General features: G+C 50.0%; 1 protein-coding gene across 1 annotated transcript; it reads right to left on the bottom strand.

Annotated features, from left to right (window-relative positions):
• Positions 1–482: 482 nt before the first annotated feature.
• POLH (DNA polymerase eta) lies at positions 483–12,394 on the bottom strand. Its single transcript, XM_078606237.1, has 10 exons — positions 11,288–12,394; positions 9,768–9,902; positions 9,014–9,264; positions 8,427–8,617; positions 7,809–7,912; positions 7,092–7,211; positions 5,229–5,352; positions 3,687–3,752; positions 2,718–2,890; positions 483–1,883 (listed from the first exon to the last, which is right to left on the bottom strand). The coding sequence occupies exons 1-10, from the start codon at positions 11,422–11,424 to the stop codon at positions 809–811; spliced, it is 2,376 nt and encodes a 791-aa protein (XP_078462363.1). The 5' UTR covers positions 11,425–12,394; the 3' UTR covers positions 483–808.
• Positions 12,395–13,403: the final 1,009 nt, after the last annotated feature.

A 13,403-nucleotide genomic window follows, 5' to 3' on the forward strand; every position in this document is an offset into this window, starting at 1 on the left:
AGACCTCACAAGTGTAATAATCCTTCTTGAGACGGCTTCGGAATCAGTCCTTTTATTTCCACTTCCACAATACACTTTACTCACTCACTCTCCGTTGCTGGCAGACAACGGAGAGAGGACAGACTTCACACTAAGTCCCCACCGCGCACGTGGGTCGCCAGATCGCCGAGTAGACTGGGAAACGATAAGAGCAGGGTCACGCGCGGACGGGGGCTCTGGGTGCCACGTGCGCGGTGGGGACTTAGTGTGAAGTCTGTCCTCTCTCCGTTGTCTGCCAGCAACGGAGAGTGAGTGAGTAAAGTGTATTGTGGAAGTGGAAATAAAAGGACTGATTTAGAAGCCGTCTCAAGAAGGATTATTACACAAGTACACATGATTTCCTGCACCAACCACCTGTACACACAACCATTCATCACACACCAAGCACAGCACGATTTTGCCGCTCGTCCATTTGTGGTGTGAATACACACGCAGTGCCACCATTTTAAAATCTTACAAAATGCTCTTTATTTTTTCACAACATTTAAGAAAAGCAGTATACGCATTAAAGTGGCGGATGTGCAACTTGTGATCAAAAACGTACATTTTACAATGCTACCGATTTAAGCGATAGGCTGTGGCCTTTTTAAACCCTTCTCCACTGCATATTGATTTTGCAAAGTGTCTTTAAAAAGAAAATATGGTTTAAAGCAAAACAGTAAGGTTTGGAACTTGGTATGTGGTAAAAAAAGGTTTAAAAATCGTAAGCTTACATTTAACAGATTTAAGCCTACCGCTTAAATCCAGCAAAGTTAGAAAGTGTAACCGTCTACCCAGGAGACTTCTTGAAGAAGGCATCCAATGTGCCAACGTTTCCCGAGGTCCTCTGCCGTTTGGCGGCAGGGTTTTCGCCCGTCTTTTTTCTGGTGACCTTGCCACGCTGGGAGTGTCTTGGTGGTGGTGGTGCCGGCGACAGGTGTTGGCCTCGAGGGACGATCGGTGACGCGGCAGAGAAGGAGTCCTGCAGGTCGCGCGCGAAGTGGTAGTCTGTGTGCTCGGGCATCTCCCAGACCAGCACGCGTGTGTTGCACTTCTCGCACAACACGTAGTCCTCCGAGGTGCTGCAGGATGCTGAACCTCCCTCTCGGTCCTCAGAAGTGGATCGATCCATGCTGCTGCTGCTTTCTAAACCTCTGTCGTCACGTGCCAGCGCAGTAGAATCGCACTCATCTTCATTTTTATTCAAAAACTCAAAACCTCCATCATTGCCGCCTTTGTTGGCAGCAAAGGCTGTTTTCCCGTGTTCTTTCTCACTCTCAACATGATTGACAGCTTCTAAGTCTGATTTGCTGCTGTCATGAATTTCTTGATTGGGGTCTGCAGATCCTGCAGTTATGTCCTTGGCCTGGGTGCCGACTGACTTTTCGACCGGTGCGTCACAAGAATTTTCAGCCACAAAACTCGACTCCGCTGTTGTTGTGGTCTCTGCTACTGTGGCACCGAGCGCCCTCCGCTGGAAGAACGAGGAGATCACCTTCTGGGGGCTCCGAGCCGGAAAACGAGTCTGTGGTTCAGGGCAACTGCCCTCTATCGACTTTGAAGGAAGGTCACAGGTCAACGCCTGCACTGGAGTCTCGCTCCCGGCTCTGAGGCCGTCTAATCGAGAGGCCGTTCTCCTGAAGAAGGGGAGAATACCCGGTTTGTCCGTCGCCACCGGGCTCCGATCGTTACGCTGATCCTCGGGTGTCGCCGAGGGGGGTGGAGGAAGAGGTTTCTGCGTGGGGGACGCGAGGCTCTGGGTGGCCGAGGTGTCGCCCGTCAGGAAGCTGGCGATTCCCCCGGAACTCGATGCAGAATCGGAGAACTTGGTGGCAGAGAGGTACAGGCAGGTGACAGCTGGAGACCTGGAGGGTGCAGGTGGATGTGTGTGGATTAATTTAAAGAACAGATGAAGACGAAATAATGAAGGATAATTGCATCATTTAATAGAGAAGGCTGCAGAGCTGCATTCAAGATAAAGAGGAGCAATACAAGAGAAATACAAGTTTGATAAACCTTAACAGAATTGTGGAGGGACACATTTGAATTTGCACACGGTCTACTCCACTCACACACTGCCTCTCACCAACTCGCCCGGAATGCACCCAATCCTGTCGGATCCCACACGCTTTGGAGAATTGAGCCTGGATCGCGTCTAGAATGGTGACCACCGTGCACGATGGGCTGTGATAGGCTGCAGTGCTGCGTGGTGGGCAGCAGAGGGTGGTCCAGCAAAATCCCGTGGTCCCACAAGCAGAGGTCGCAACCAGGTACCCGATACCCGGCTAGGTACCCGTTTGCGACCCTGGTGCGGCCGGGTACGGGTAGGCCGTGAGTCACTGGTGAGTAACTGTTTGTCACTCATTTCCCAACGTCTTGTCTCTTCTCACAATTCAAGTTCCTAGAATCAACCCACCCGCGCCTGCAACATGGCTTCATCCCAGAGGTCGCAATCAGGTACCCGATACCCGTACCCGGCTGGGTACGGGGGGTAGGGTACGGCCGGGTACCCGTTTGCGACCCTGGTGCGGCCGGGTACGGGTAAGGAATCAAAACCCGTTTGCGACCTCTGCTCACAACACCATACCCCCACTTCTATGCTCTCTGCCTTCAGATAAAAGTGTTCTTACTCCAGAGGGGGGTTGCAGTTCTAAGGAGGGGGCGGGGGGGGTCAAGATACTTTCTCACACTGGGCTCACCACGCTGCCTGCTGAGCACCAGCCGTGTTGGAGGCAGCGATTAGCGCGAGGGCGTCGCTGGTGATGCGGCGTGCGTCGTAGCGCGCCAGGGGACAGGAGCGCGACAGGCCCAAGTAGCGCTGGTCCCCGCTCAGCCGCACGCCCACCGTCAGCAGCTTGGCCACGCGATTGTTCTGCCGCGCACGACACGCTCGCAAGCTTCACGATCCACACGCATGCAGGTGTCGAGCTGGGACGGCCAGTTTATTAAACCCATTAATCGATAAAAACTGCGGTTAAATATTTTGTTGCGAGCGATTAATCAGGCCCCTGTTTTAAATGGTGGTTGCCTCTCACATCCTCCCTCACAATGTGGGAAACTCCCCCCTCCCCCGCAAGCTAAGTCACGTGCGACACAGCTGACGACGTCCGCAAACCTCGCCAACTCGCCTCGTTCAGCAGCACACATGGGAGCAGGCGAGATTTTTTTGGGAAATTTTTTTTGTAATTCAACGAGGTAAGTAATCGATTACTTGACCAATCGTATAGCCCAGCTCTAGGAAGGAGCGTTTGTTCGTGTCACCGTCGAGCATGGGATCTACTTTCCAGAGACCAGGGGGGGCGGGGGCGGAAACTGAATTGTTGCACTGCGTTCAATGTAAACAGTGGAATTTACAAGAGCAGACCATTTATAATATGGCCAAATCACCCATGTTGTGCCGCATCTCACCAGATCTCGAAAACTAATCAGGGTTGAGCCTGGATAGCGCTTGAATGAACGACCACCTTGCACAGCACAGGCTCCATTATTGGCTGCTGTGGGGCTGTTATACGTCTCTCTACTGCCCACCTTCACCAACATGCACTCACCAGTATGGTGAAGTATGGTCAAATAACCCCAGAGACCAGCTTAAGTGTGGGGAGGCCCTCATCAAGCGGTGAATAGATGATGGTAAAACAGGAAGGGTCTTTAGAACCCAGCTCTCTTACCATGTCTCTGTCTTTACTCAGTCTCTCCTCCAACTCCAGTGACAGCTGCTGCAGCCAGTGCTGCACCTAAGGGTCATTCCAACAACAGAGAAACATTTTTACTGGTAGGAACCTCCTGGTTACACCAGCCCACAGGGGATTATTGTGTCCGTCCGTCGTGCATCCAAAAATTGGAGGGGTGGGGCTGGGTGAAGAGGGGAGGGTGGGGAGGGACTGGGTGGGGGGTGGGAGGGGTGGGGCTGGGTGGGGAGGGGCTGGTCACCCCGTGGTGTCCTTATAACCTACTCACGCCGGCCTGTGCCCGCCCTCACAGTCGGCCATATTTACGGAATACATCACGCTGCCGTTGACCCTGGCCATTGACCGAGCAACCCAACGTTCCTACCAGCTCCCTCCGCAGGAATGTGTTTGTATTTTGAGGTTCCCCCTCCCGATGTGTTATCGGTGTCGTGTCAGGAGATAGTTTCCCATTCGCGCCTTCTGCAGAGCAGTGCAACCCTCCGCTGTTGGAGAATGGCCCAGGGAAGCGGATATGACAGAGCTACCCCGAGGTCTCTTCAATTCACCCTCTGGGTCAATACGGCAGGAGGCAGCACATTCCAATCCACGCGAGAGACAAGTCAAGTTACTTGACGGTCAAACTGATTGGTAATTCTCAGAGATGGAATGTAGCCAAGTTAAGTGCAAAACCGAAATGTAAAAAAATGTTGATTCAGTCATCAGTGACTGGGCTGAGACCATCAACCCACTACACTTGAGAAACTCGTTTCATCACAACTCTATGAGCAAGGGCAGCTGTCCAGATTGGTACTCAGGATGTAATCTGTGCCAGCCCAGCACTTTTGACCTTTGAGCCACCCACCCAGCTACCTCCCTCCACAATGCTCTTTAAAGGCACGTTGCATTAATATGCTCGACTCTGTTTATCTCCACAATGACGTCAGCATCGTTATCCAGAGGCCAGCCGGGGTGGCCGGTGCACTGAAAATACAAAGGGTAAAAAGTAATCTTGCCACTCCAGAGAACTTGGCATTTTCAAATCCACAAGAAGTGTCGAAGTGACACACTTCGGGGGCAGTTCTGCATGATTGAAAAAAACCCGATAAATTTGATTTGTCCAGCACCTGGATTCGAACCCAGGGCCTCAGCGGTGCCAGCTGTGACCTTTGAGCCACCTGCCACCTACATTTTTGGTCTAGCAGGGAGCCGTCGCTCCGCCTAAAACCGCGACCTTGACGAAGAAGCTATTGCCGGTGCTTGGGGGTCAGAGTCCGTTGCCACATAGCGCAGAGCATCGGGAGGAATGAACACGGGTAAGCGCCGATGAGGGGACACCGATCTATGCAGCCAGATCACCCAAACTTGCCCGAGCGATCAATGGATGGCGAGGTGTCACTACCAAATCGCCTGGCGCATCCGCCACCTACATTTTGAAAACTAAGGCCACGTAATTTTCTCGCGGGCGGGCGGGCAGGTGGACAACGTCACATGATAAATGTATCGGTCACGTGTGGCGATGCACGACAGGGCCCGCCGCCTTGCCTTCTCCTTCGTGTCCAGAGCCTCCCGGCCCATGAAGTTCTTGCTGCAGCCGATGGACTTGGGCAGCTGCCTGGGCCGCACAGGCTCGAATTCCACGCCACGGCACAGGTCGTGCAGCCACGAGCTGCACTCACAAGAGACAAAGTTCAGGTTGCGCCATGTGGCCCTTCGACAGGCTGTTGGTGCAGACTGCTATTTTGGCAAGCGTTTCACATGGCTGGCATGCCACAGTGCACTATGGGGAAGGGGGTGTGGCAAGCACAATGCCCAACAACCTTTGTCTTCCCGCTGGTGATGTTAACACATTGCACCAGTTACTCGTGTTAAGGTAGTCTACCTAGGGGAGATCCCAGAACCAGTTCTGTTACGACTCCAGACTGACGTTAGCCACGGCAAGGAATCGGATTCAGGTAGCAAGGTCCGCAGCACGGTGTGCTAACCACTGTGCCAGCAGTCTCAAAAACACGTGCATCATGTCCACAACATGACGTTTACGCAGGTGTAAGACCTTGCCCTATTCTCTCCCCTGTGCCCTAGCAACTACCCCACGTACAAAACTCCCACGCCATACGTAGCAATAATTATTAAGCTTAAATTACTACCAGGTGGGAGTGCTCCGAGACAACAAGGAGCTCATTCATGCGTTAGCGGAAAGGCATTTTCCAACAATATTTGTCTTTAAAAAAATGGTTATACTTAATGCCAAGTTTCCGCTAACACATGCATCGGCTTGCACGGCTCTCGTTTTATTTGTACTGCAGACCTAGGGGGGAGGTGAAAGGGAAATATAGGTGCTGGAGAACAGGGCGCAGTGTTTTCAAATAAAATAAAAATATAACGTGCGTTCAAACAAGTAACTACGTCGTAATGTCATGGAGAATATTTCAGTACTGCGCAGGCTTTGCGCGGTTGCGCTGTATGGCTTCTCCGATGTGTTGTCTGGTTGTGCCGGGTGTTGTTCGGCGCGATGTCCAACGTTTCATGGCACGATGTCCGGCGCGTGAAGAGAAACGTCGGACATCATGGAGAACAACACGCGGTAAAATCCAAAAACGCATCGGAAAGGGATGTTATCTTGACTGAGAGCATCCTTATGTTCATGATACATGTACCTAATTGCGTTCCACTTTTTAACATACACATTGCAAGAGGCCCTTACAATGACAAAAGTGATCGAATGCATTAAAATTTGAAACATGGCATTACCAGGTTGAAAATACATGATTCCCTCTTTACTCATGAAGTTGCTATCCGCGATACTGGCTATCCACGAATCGGATATGGAGCTCTACACAACTGTATCGAAAGAGACAGAAACAAACTGATGAGATAAAATGATGAGAGAGAATGTGATGCGAGAAAATTACAAAGTAACGAGAGAAATTTCGAAGCTTTAGAAACATCTGTAGGTTTTACGCGTACAATATTCATAGGCCAATACGATTATCCGCGAAATGTTCTATTCACGAGCATCTCGAGAACATATCCCTCCCGAATAACGAGAGAGTATGCTGTACTCTCCTTCTCGTACCCAATTAGTGCGGAATAGATGCTTGCAGGGCAGTTTCGGTGTTGTATCTCTCGTGTGGCCACGGGCCGTACCACATTAATTTGCACAGTGAGCATCCAGCCGGTGAGGCCATAGGTTTTCCACCCCTGCATAGCCACGCGAAGGGAGGTTTGCGTTGCGACGGCCACTCCGTTGTTTTAAGTTAAGTTACCCGGTTTTCATATTCTTGGTTCTTTCCGTAAAGTCACGTAGAAGGGAAATAATAAAATAATATAAATATAAAACAATAAAAATTCTCACGACGTTTCGACTGCAACACAAGCAATCATCATCAGGTGTAAATCAAAATTTACCCGGTTTTCTCGCCGAAGCGCGCCTGAAGGGTGCCCTCTGTGAATTCCACGAGCTGCCCCATCGTCTCCACGCCCAGCGTCTCGGCCACCGAGCTCCCGAGCTTCCCCCCCAAGTGACGTCTGAGCAGCCGGGTGGGTCCACGCACACGCGCAACAAAGACAGCTCACTGGCGATGCACACGGAAATACACCTCGGTGGTGGGGGCGGGGGGGTCACAGAATACACATGAGGTTGTTACACAGGGTGTTACGACTAGGGTTGCTACAATCTCGTAGGTTTTCGTGATTGTGCTACTGTGTAGCTTCGATGTGTTTGCAGGTGATACCACGTGCTGTGTGGGAGGATGGAGGAACTTTAACTCTACCTGCTGGGATATTCAACAACTGCAAGAACTGAAAAAGCTTCCAGCACGTGGCAGCGAAATGTCGGACGTATGGCCAAACGATGGTTTGCTCAGTATGGAGATTGTTTTGAGGGTTTGTTTACATGGGATCGGGGATGGGCCAGGACCAGTTTAGACATCACCCACCGCTGATGTTTGCTGTGGCAAGGAATCAAAATCAGGTAACTGGGCTCGTAGTGCAGTGTGCTGACCATTGCATCATCGCTCAACCCCACGTAAAAAATAAGATTGAAAAAAAAATGTAAGACCCACATCCTCACACAGGGGCCCACAGACTCGTGTGATTACACAAGGAGGCTGACCGCACACTCACATCTTGCCGATCGGCAGCGTCGCGAAGAGCTTTGGGATGGAAGACGGTGACAGCACCGTCTGCTTGTTGGGCTTGTTCATGCCGCACGCCAGCTTGGCCAGCGTCTGCACCGATGCAGGGAGAGAAGACGCAACGCGTTACCGGCACGTGCGAGAGCAAATATCGTAACCGGAAATCTATAACCGTTACTGCCACTGCGGTGGCGAACACAGTCCATTTCGTGGCGGTGCAATTACAGTGGGATTCCTCTGAACTGTGTCCAAGTGGAGGCTACCATTCCTGTATCAGCAAATTTGCAGATAAAAGGAAGGAGTTCTCATATTATTCAAAAAATTACTCCCCTATCTTTAAAGTATTCAGATGAATGCAGATTGAAAGATTTTTTACAGGACTCCTTTTATCTACGAAAATTAATCGACAATACGAATTTAGCGGCTACCACGACCACTTTTGCGTCACCCCTCTTATCCAAATAAACTTACGAATCATGGAATTGACCAGTCGATTAATTATCGAAGTTTTCATGGATCAGTAAAGAGACTGTGGAATAAAATGGGTCACAATTAAAAGGACTTTATACTATTGTGTGATGTGACACTGCGCGTTAAGTTTTCTCGCCTTGTTGTGGGCGATACCGGCCGAGCACTGGAACCCAGTCTCGGCCTCCACGGCCGCCCTCATCTCAGCGACCAGCGCGGCCCCCATGGCCAGTCGCAGCTCCACGTTAGTGGCGGCGGCGCCCCCCTCTCCGTCCTCTTCCGCCCCCAGCGAGGACAGCCACTCCGCCAACCCACGGACTCGCCGCGTTTCTGGTGACGCAAAAAAAATGGACTCGTGTGAACATAGAAAAAAAATCACTAAACTCACCTCCAGATTAACTTAAAATGTATTTGTTTTGCTTTGGCCACGTCATCGTTTTATGGCAAAAATTGCGCACGTGATCACTTTGTGCATGCTTACATTTTACTGTGATTTCTTACGATGACAATAAAAATGGATTTTACAGCACTGCCGTCTGCCCCCCACAACGTAGCCCAGCAGCAGCGTATAACAACAACCTGTTATGCACGGTGGTCGCCTTTCCAAACACGGTACAATCTCAATCCTGCTTGGTTTCCAAGATCTGATGTGACCTGACATTATGGGTGATTTGGTCATAGGCGCAGTTGCATTTGTGATACGTGTTGTAACAGTAAACGGCGCACCTTTGTCGATCTCTACTCCGCCCACCCCGGCCGGGTCTCCCTCCCCGGCCGCGTCTACCTCCCTGTCACGGGGCCACCCCTCCACATGGGTCCCGGGGAGGTCGTCGGGGACCAGGGGGCGGCCGTGCAAGGCACTGATGCGCGACGCCAAGGCGCCCGTCAGGTCCATGTAGGCCTCGTCGATGCTGGCGCGCTCCACGATAGCGAAGCGTGCCATGACGTCGAGCACCTGCACGCTCGCCTCCCGGTACCTGCCAAACGGCACCAGAGTGGACGGTGAATAGTTCACTCTCTGTTATGATAATTGCAAGTGTTATTGAAATGTAATTACATTTGGTATTTGTGCCATTCTTACAGCGCAAGGCTATGATGAACACACGGTTCACAGATGAGTGTAGTGAACCAGTAGGGGGAGATGTCGCTGTGCGTTTTTACCCTATTAAGTGATTTTGCGAGTACGGTAGTTTAAAAACATTGACCTTAATGCCAGCACACATGGCCTACAATTGCAACCGACGCCACGAGATCTTTAACCTCCGCTGTGAAGCAGATCGAGAGGGGGGGGGGGGGGGGAGCGTTATATAATTTTGCGAATACACCCGCAGTATTAACCAGGACGGCCACAGGCCTCGAACCGCGCGAACCTCTGCAAAACAAATGCGATCGCCCTTCGGCTACGAGTCACGGCTGTGGGCTACGCGTCACGGCTGCCGGCTACGCGTCACGGCTGCGGGCTGCGCGACGGTGCGCTCACCTGGTGAGGTCGGCCTTGCCGTGCGCTTCGGGGACACGGGCGAGGAGGAGCTCGGGGCAGAGCTTCCGCGCCTCGTCTCCGCGCATGTTGCGGCTCACCCCGAAGGCGCGCGCCTCGTAGCTCACCGCGATGATGCTGCACCCCCGAGGAGTTCAAGTTCATTTATTAGGTATAGCCCTGTGAGCCATTCGGCTCTTGAATCGGGTGCAACCGCAACAAACAAAAAAAATTAACAAGAAACATCTTCAAGTGAATATGTGACTAAGTGCAAACAGAAATCCAAGAAAAGACAGCAAAACATTGCAGAAAAAAATCACCGTACACCAAACGTTGTGTGCAAAAATCCCAGGAGGAGGGGGCGACGGGGTCGGTGGAGCAGACGGGGACAATAATATCTTCTTGGTTCTTTCGGTAAAGTCACGTAGAATGGAACTAATAAAATAATGAAAATAAAACATAATAAAATAATTCTCACGACGTTTCGGCCACAACGCAAGCAGCCGTCCTCAGGTGAAGAACAGGTCTGTCGGAAAGACATTCAGATGCTGCCTTTCCGACAGACCTGGTCTTTACCTGAGGACGGCTGCTTGCGTTGTGGCCGAAACGTCGTGAGAATTATTTTATTATGTTTTATTTTCATTATTTTATTAGTTCCATTCTACGTGACTTTACCGAAAGAACCAAGAAGATGAATCCCTGCAGTCACGAAAGCTTTCAATCGAAAGGACAATAATAGTCAGGGAATAACATTTTCTCAAAGCTTGAGAGTCTCAAGACAATTTCAGCAGGGTCCTGTTGCATTTGGGTGTTTGGTGGACAATTTCGCCTGCGATGAGTTTTTTTTCTCTTCGTGTTTCGAGAAGAATTCACCGCTCACCGGTAGAACATTAAACCAAAGGGTCGCACAGTTTACAAACCCACCTGCTGTATTACCATCTAGCCTACCTCACACAGCCCAGTGAGAGTGTAAACTTTTACAAATCTCTACGTGATCCACTGACCCTTGCCTATAGTGCTGGATCTTAGGCGTTGTGTCTTGTATCTTCTCCCCACAGACGGCCACGTAAATGCGTTCACATGTAAACTACTAAACTTCACCACGCTGGTGGGTGCTGGTGGGTGACAAGGGGTTACTCTGGATCGTAGCAAACTCAACTATAAACTATTTGTTTTATTTTACCAAGGCCCAATGAGCTACAACGCTTTTTTTTCAGAAGCGACCTCACCACAAATGATAGCGCAACGAAGCTGGCTTGTCATCATCACGTGGGATTACAAAATCGGTCAAATACTCGAAACGCGCGTTCATTCTAAATGCGGAGTGAAAAATACGGAGGTACCGGAGAAAAATCCACACGACCACGTGGAGAAAGACACAGCAAACTTCAAATATACAGCAGCAGGCGTCAGGGTCAGGCTCGAACCCACGACCTCCTTCATACCAGGCGAGGGAGTAAACATCTCATAGCCATACTCTGTTTTTTTCGGTAAGAGAAAACAAATAAATCATAGCCACTCACCCTCCTCCCCGCCAGCCCTTGTATTGCACCACCACGCACGGCTTGCCCTTGAGCTGCGGGTTAAACTTCTGCTCCACCTGGACATAGAAGCAGTCCATGTCCACCAGGGCCACGACCCGTTCTGCGCCTCGTTCCATGGGGACTTGTGATGAAAATCCTCCTCCCCAATTCTCGGGAGTAATGGTCCACAAATCGTGGCTCAACCCAAGGTATCGTCTCCACCCTAAAGTTATACAACTGTTGAAAGTCACCTAGTTTATTTAATAACAACAAAATAATCAATGCTGCTTTTGGTGCAGACGGTCACACCGGTGATGTACGTCTCAAAGCGAGGAGTCTTCAGACGAGCGAGGAGTGGAGTTGTAATCGCGAGCCTGCTCCCTCACGGTCTGCTTCCTAGCCTTAGGTATTGATTCTGATTCTGACAGCGCTGCATTGTGACACCTGTATCAATGGCTAGCCGGGGAGCGAGCAGCCCAATGAGCTGCAATGGTGGAGGCAGCACTGTGCGTTAGCCAAATGTCACTTACTTCACAGATTTTAACCCGGAAAGCCACGCCGCATTCAAGACGTTTGATCAAATGTCCTTTGCATGGAGTAAAACGAATACATGAGTCATAAACGGCTCACGCCTCTTGCGAATGTGAACGAGACACGTTTACGCAGCGTTCGTCTATCTGCGTTACACAACGCAACTCAAATCGTAATCACCATCGGGCATGGAGCCAATCCCACTGCTGGATGAAGAAGGCCCCTCAACCTGCAATCGAAACGTCGTATTATGCTATTATTTAATTTAATATTTTATCTTTATACGTGACTTTACCGAAAGAACCAAAGAATAATTCCTGCAGTCACGAAAGCTCCAAAATTAAGATTGAAGGCCCTCAACCACCAAGCCGTCGCAATATTTTACGATCGTGCGATGTGACAACTGCGCTGCGTATACCGATTAAAATGAGAACCCCCCCTCCCCCAATGCAAAACACAACCACCGGTTAACGAAGTCGCATTAGTAAAAATGTATTTCAAAAATACGCGGCGCTGAGAGTGGCACCGTCCAACGTTGTGCAAATGTCCCATGTGTTGTGATGACGTAATATCCGGCGTGCGTCATGACGTCACTGGCACCGGTACAATATGACATCATCACGGTACAGTACAGTTACACGGATTTGGAAGCTCTGAAAGCGGATGGTCGAGCGTGATGACGTCAACTACCGCCCATTCCGTTATGACGCAATGACGTGACGTAACTCAATTGCGTGAACATTACGAGAACGTGAAAGCGTGATGACGTAGGCTGATATCCTATTCGACCAACGTCATCACGCATCAGCGGCTGTCGTGGAATAGTCGGGGAGTATCGATCGTGATGACGTCAAAACCACGGTTATAAAATTGCGTAATCACGCTTTCACGTCATGGTTGGCACCACGAGCGGATGTCCGAGCGCGATGACGTCATCGTCGGCCAGTTACGGCATTACGTGACGAACGTGCGAGCGTAACGATGTCAGCGATCGTAGTTTACGTCATGACGTCATCACGTAATCTTGGCTGCCTGCATCGATTCCACGATTAGTGAAATTACTATCGATTCGTAGGCTATCTTTACTGGTAGCGAATCGTGCTGTCGTAATCGATTGTTATCGATGTCGTCGATTAGATCAAACTATATTATTATGTTGTATACATTGTCAGAATGTGAATATTTATTGATGCTGGAGGAATCCGATGAGCTAGTGAGAGTAGCGGTTTCTAATGGCTGGCTGTAGTCATTAAAGCATTCCAACATCCGAATTAAGTAATCGAACTCGTGACATAAATGTTAATCGAGTCGTGATCAGTAATTCAACCTGTATAAGTAATCGAATGCAATAATGACAATCGTTGCAAGTACTGTAATCCAATAATGACAATCCAATCCAGTCATCACTAGTAATCCTATACTGTATTGAGAAGTAGTCAATAATTTACATGTAATTCAATAGAATGGGTTACATGTAATCCAATTGAATAGTTTACGTGTAATCCGGACAAGGGTAATCTAATAGCTGGCGGATTGGTATGGATAGGGTGGCATGATATTCGTTGCAATGTTTGATTTTTAGTAT

This window comes from Lampetra planeri, chromosome 25 (genome assembly GCF_965212315.1).
Source record: "Lampetra planeri chromosome 25, kcLamPlan1.2.h2, whole genome shotgun sequence".
Classification (NCBI taxonomy): domain Eukaryota; kingdom Metazoa; phylum Chordata; class Hyperoartia; order Petromyzontiformes; family Petromyzontidae; genus Lampetra; species Lampetra planeri.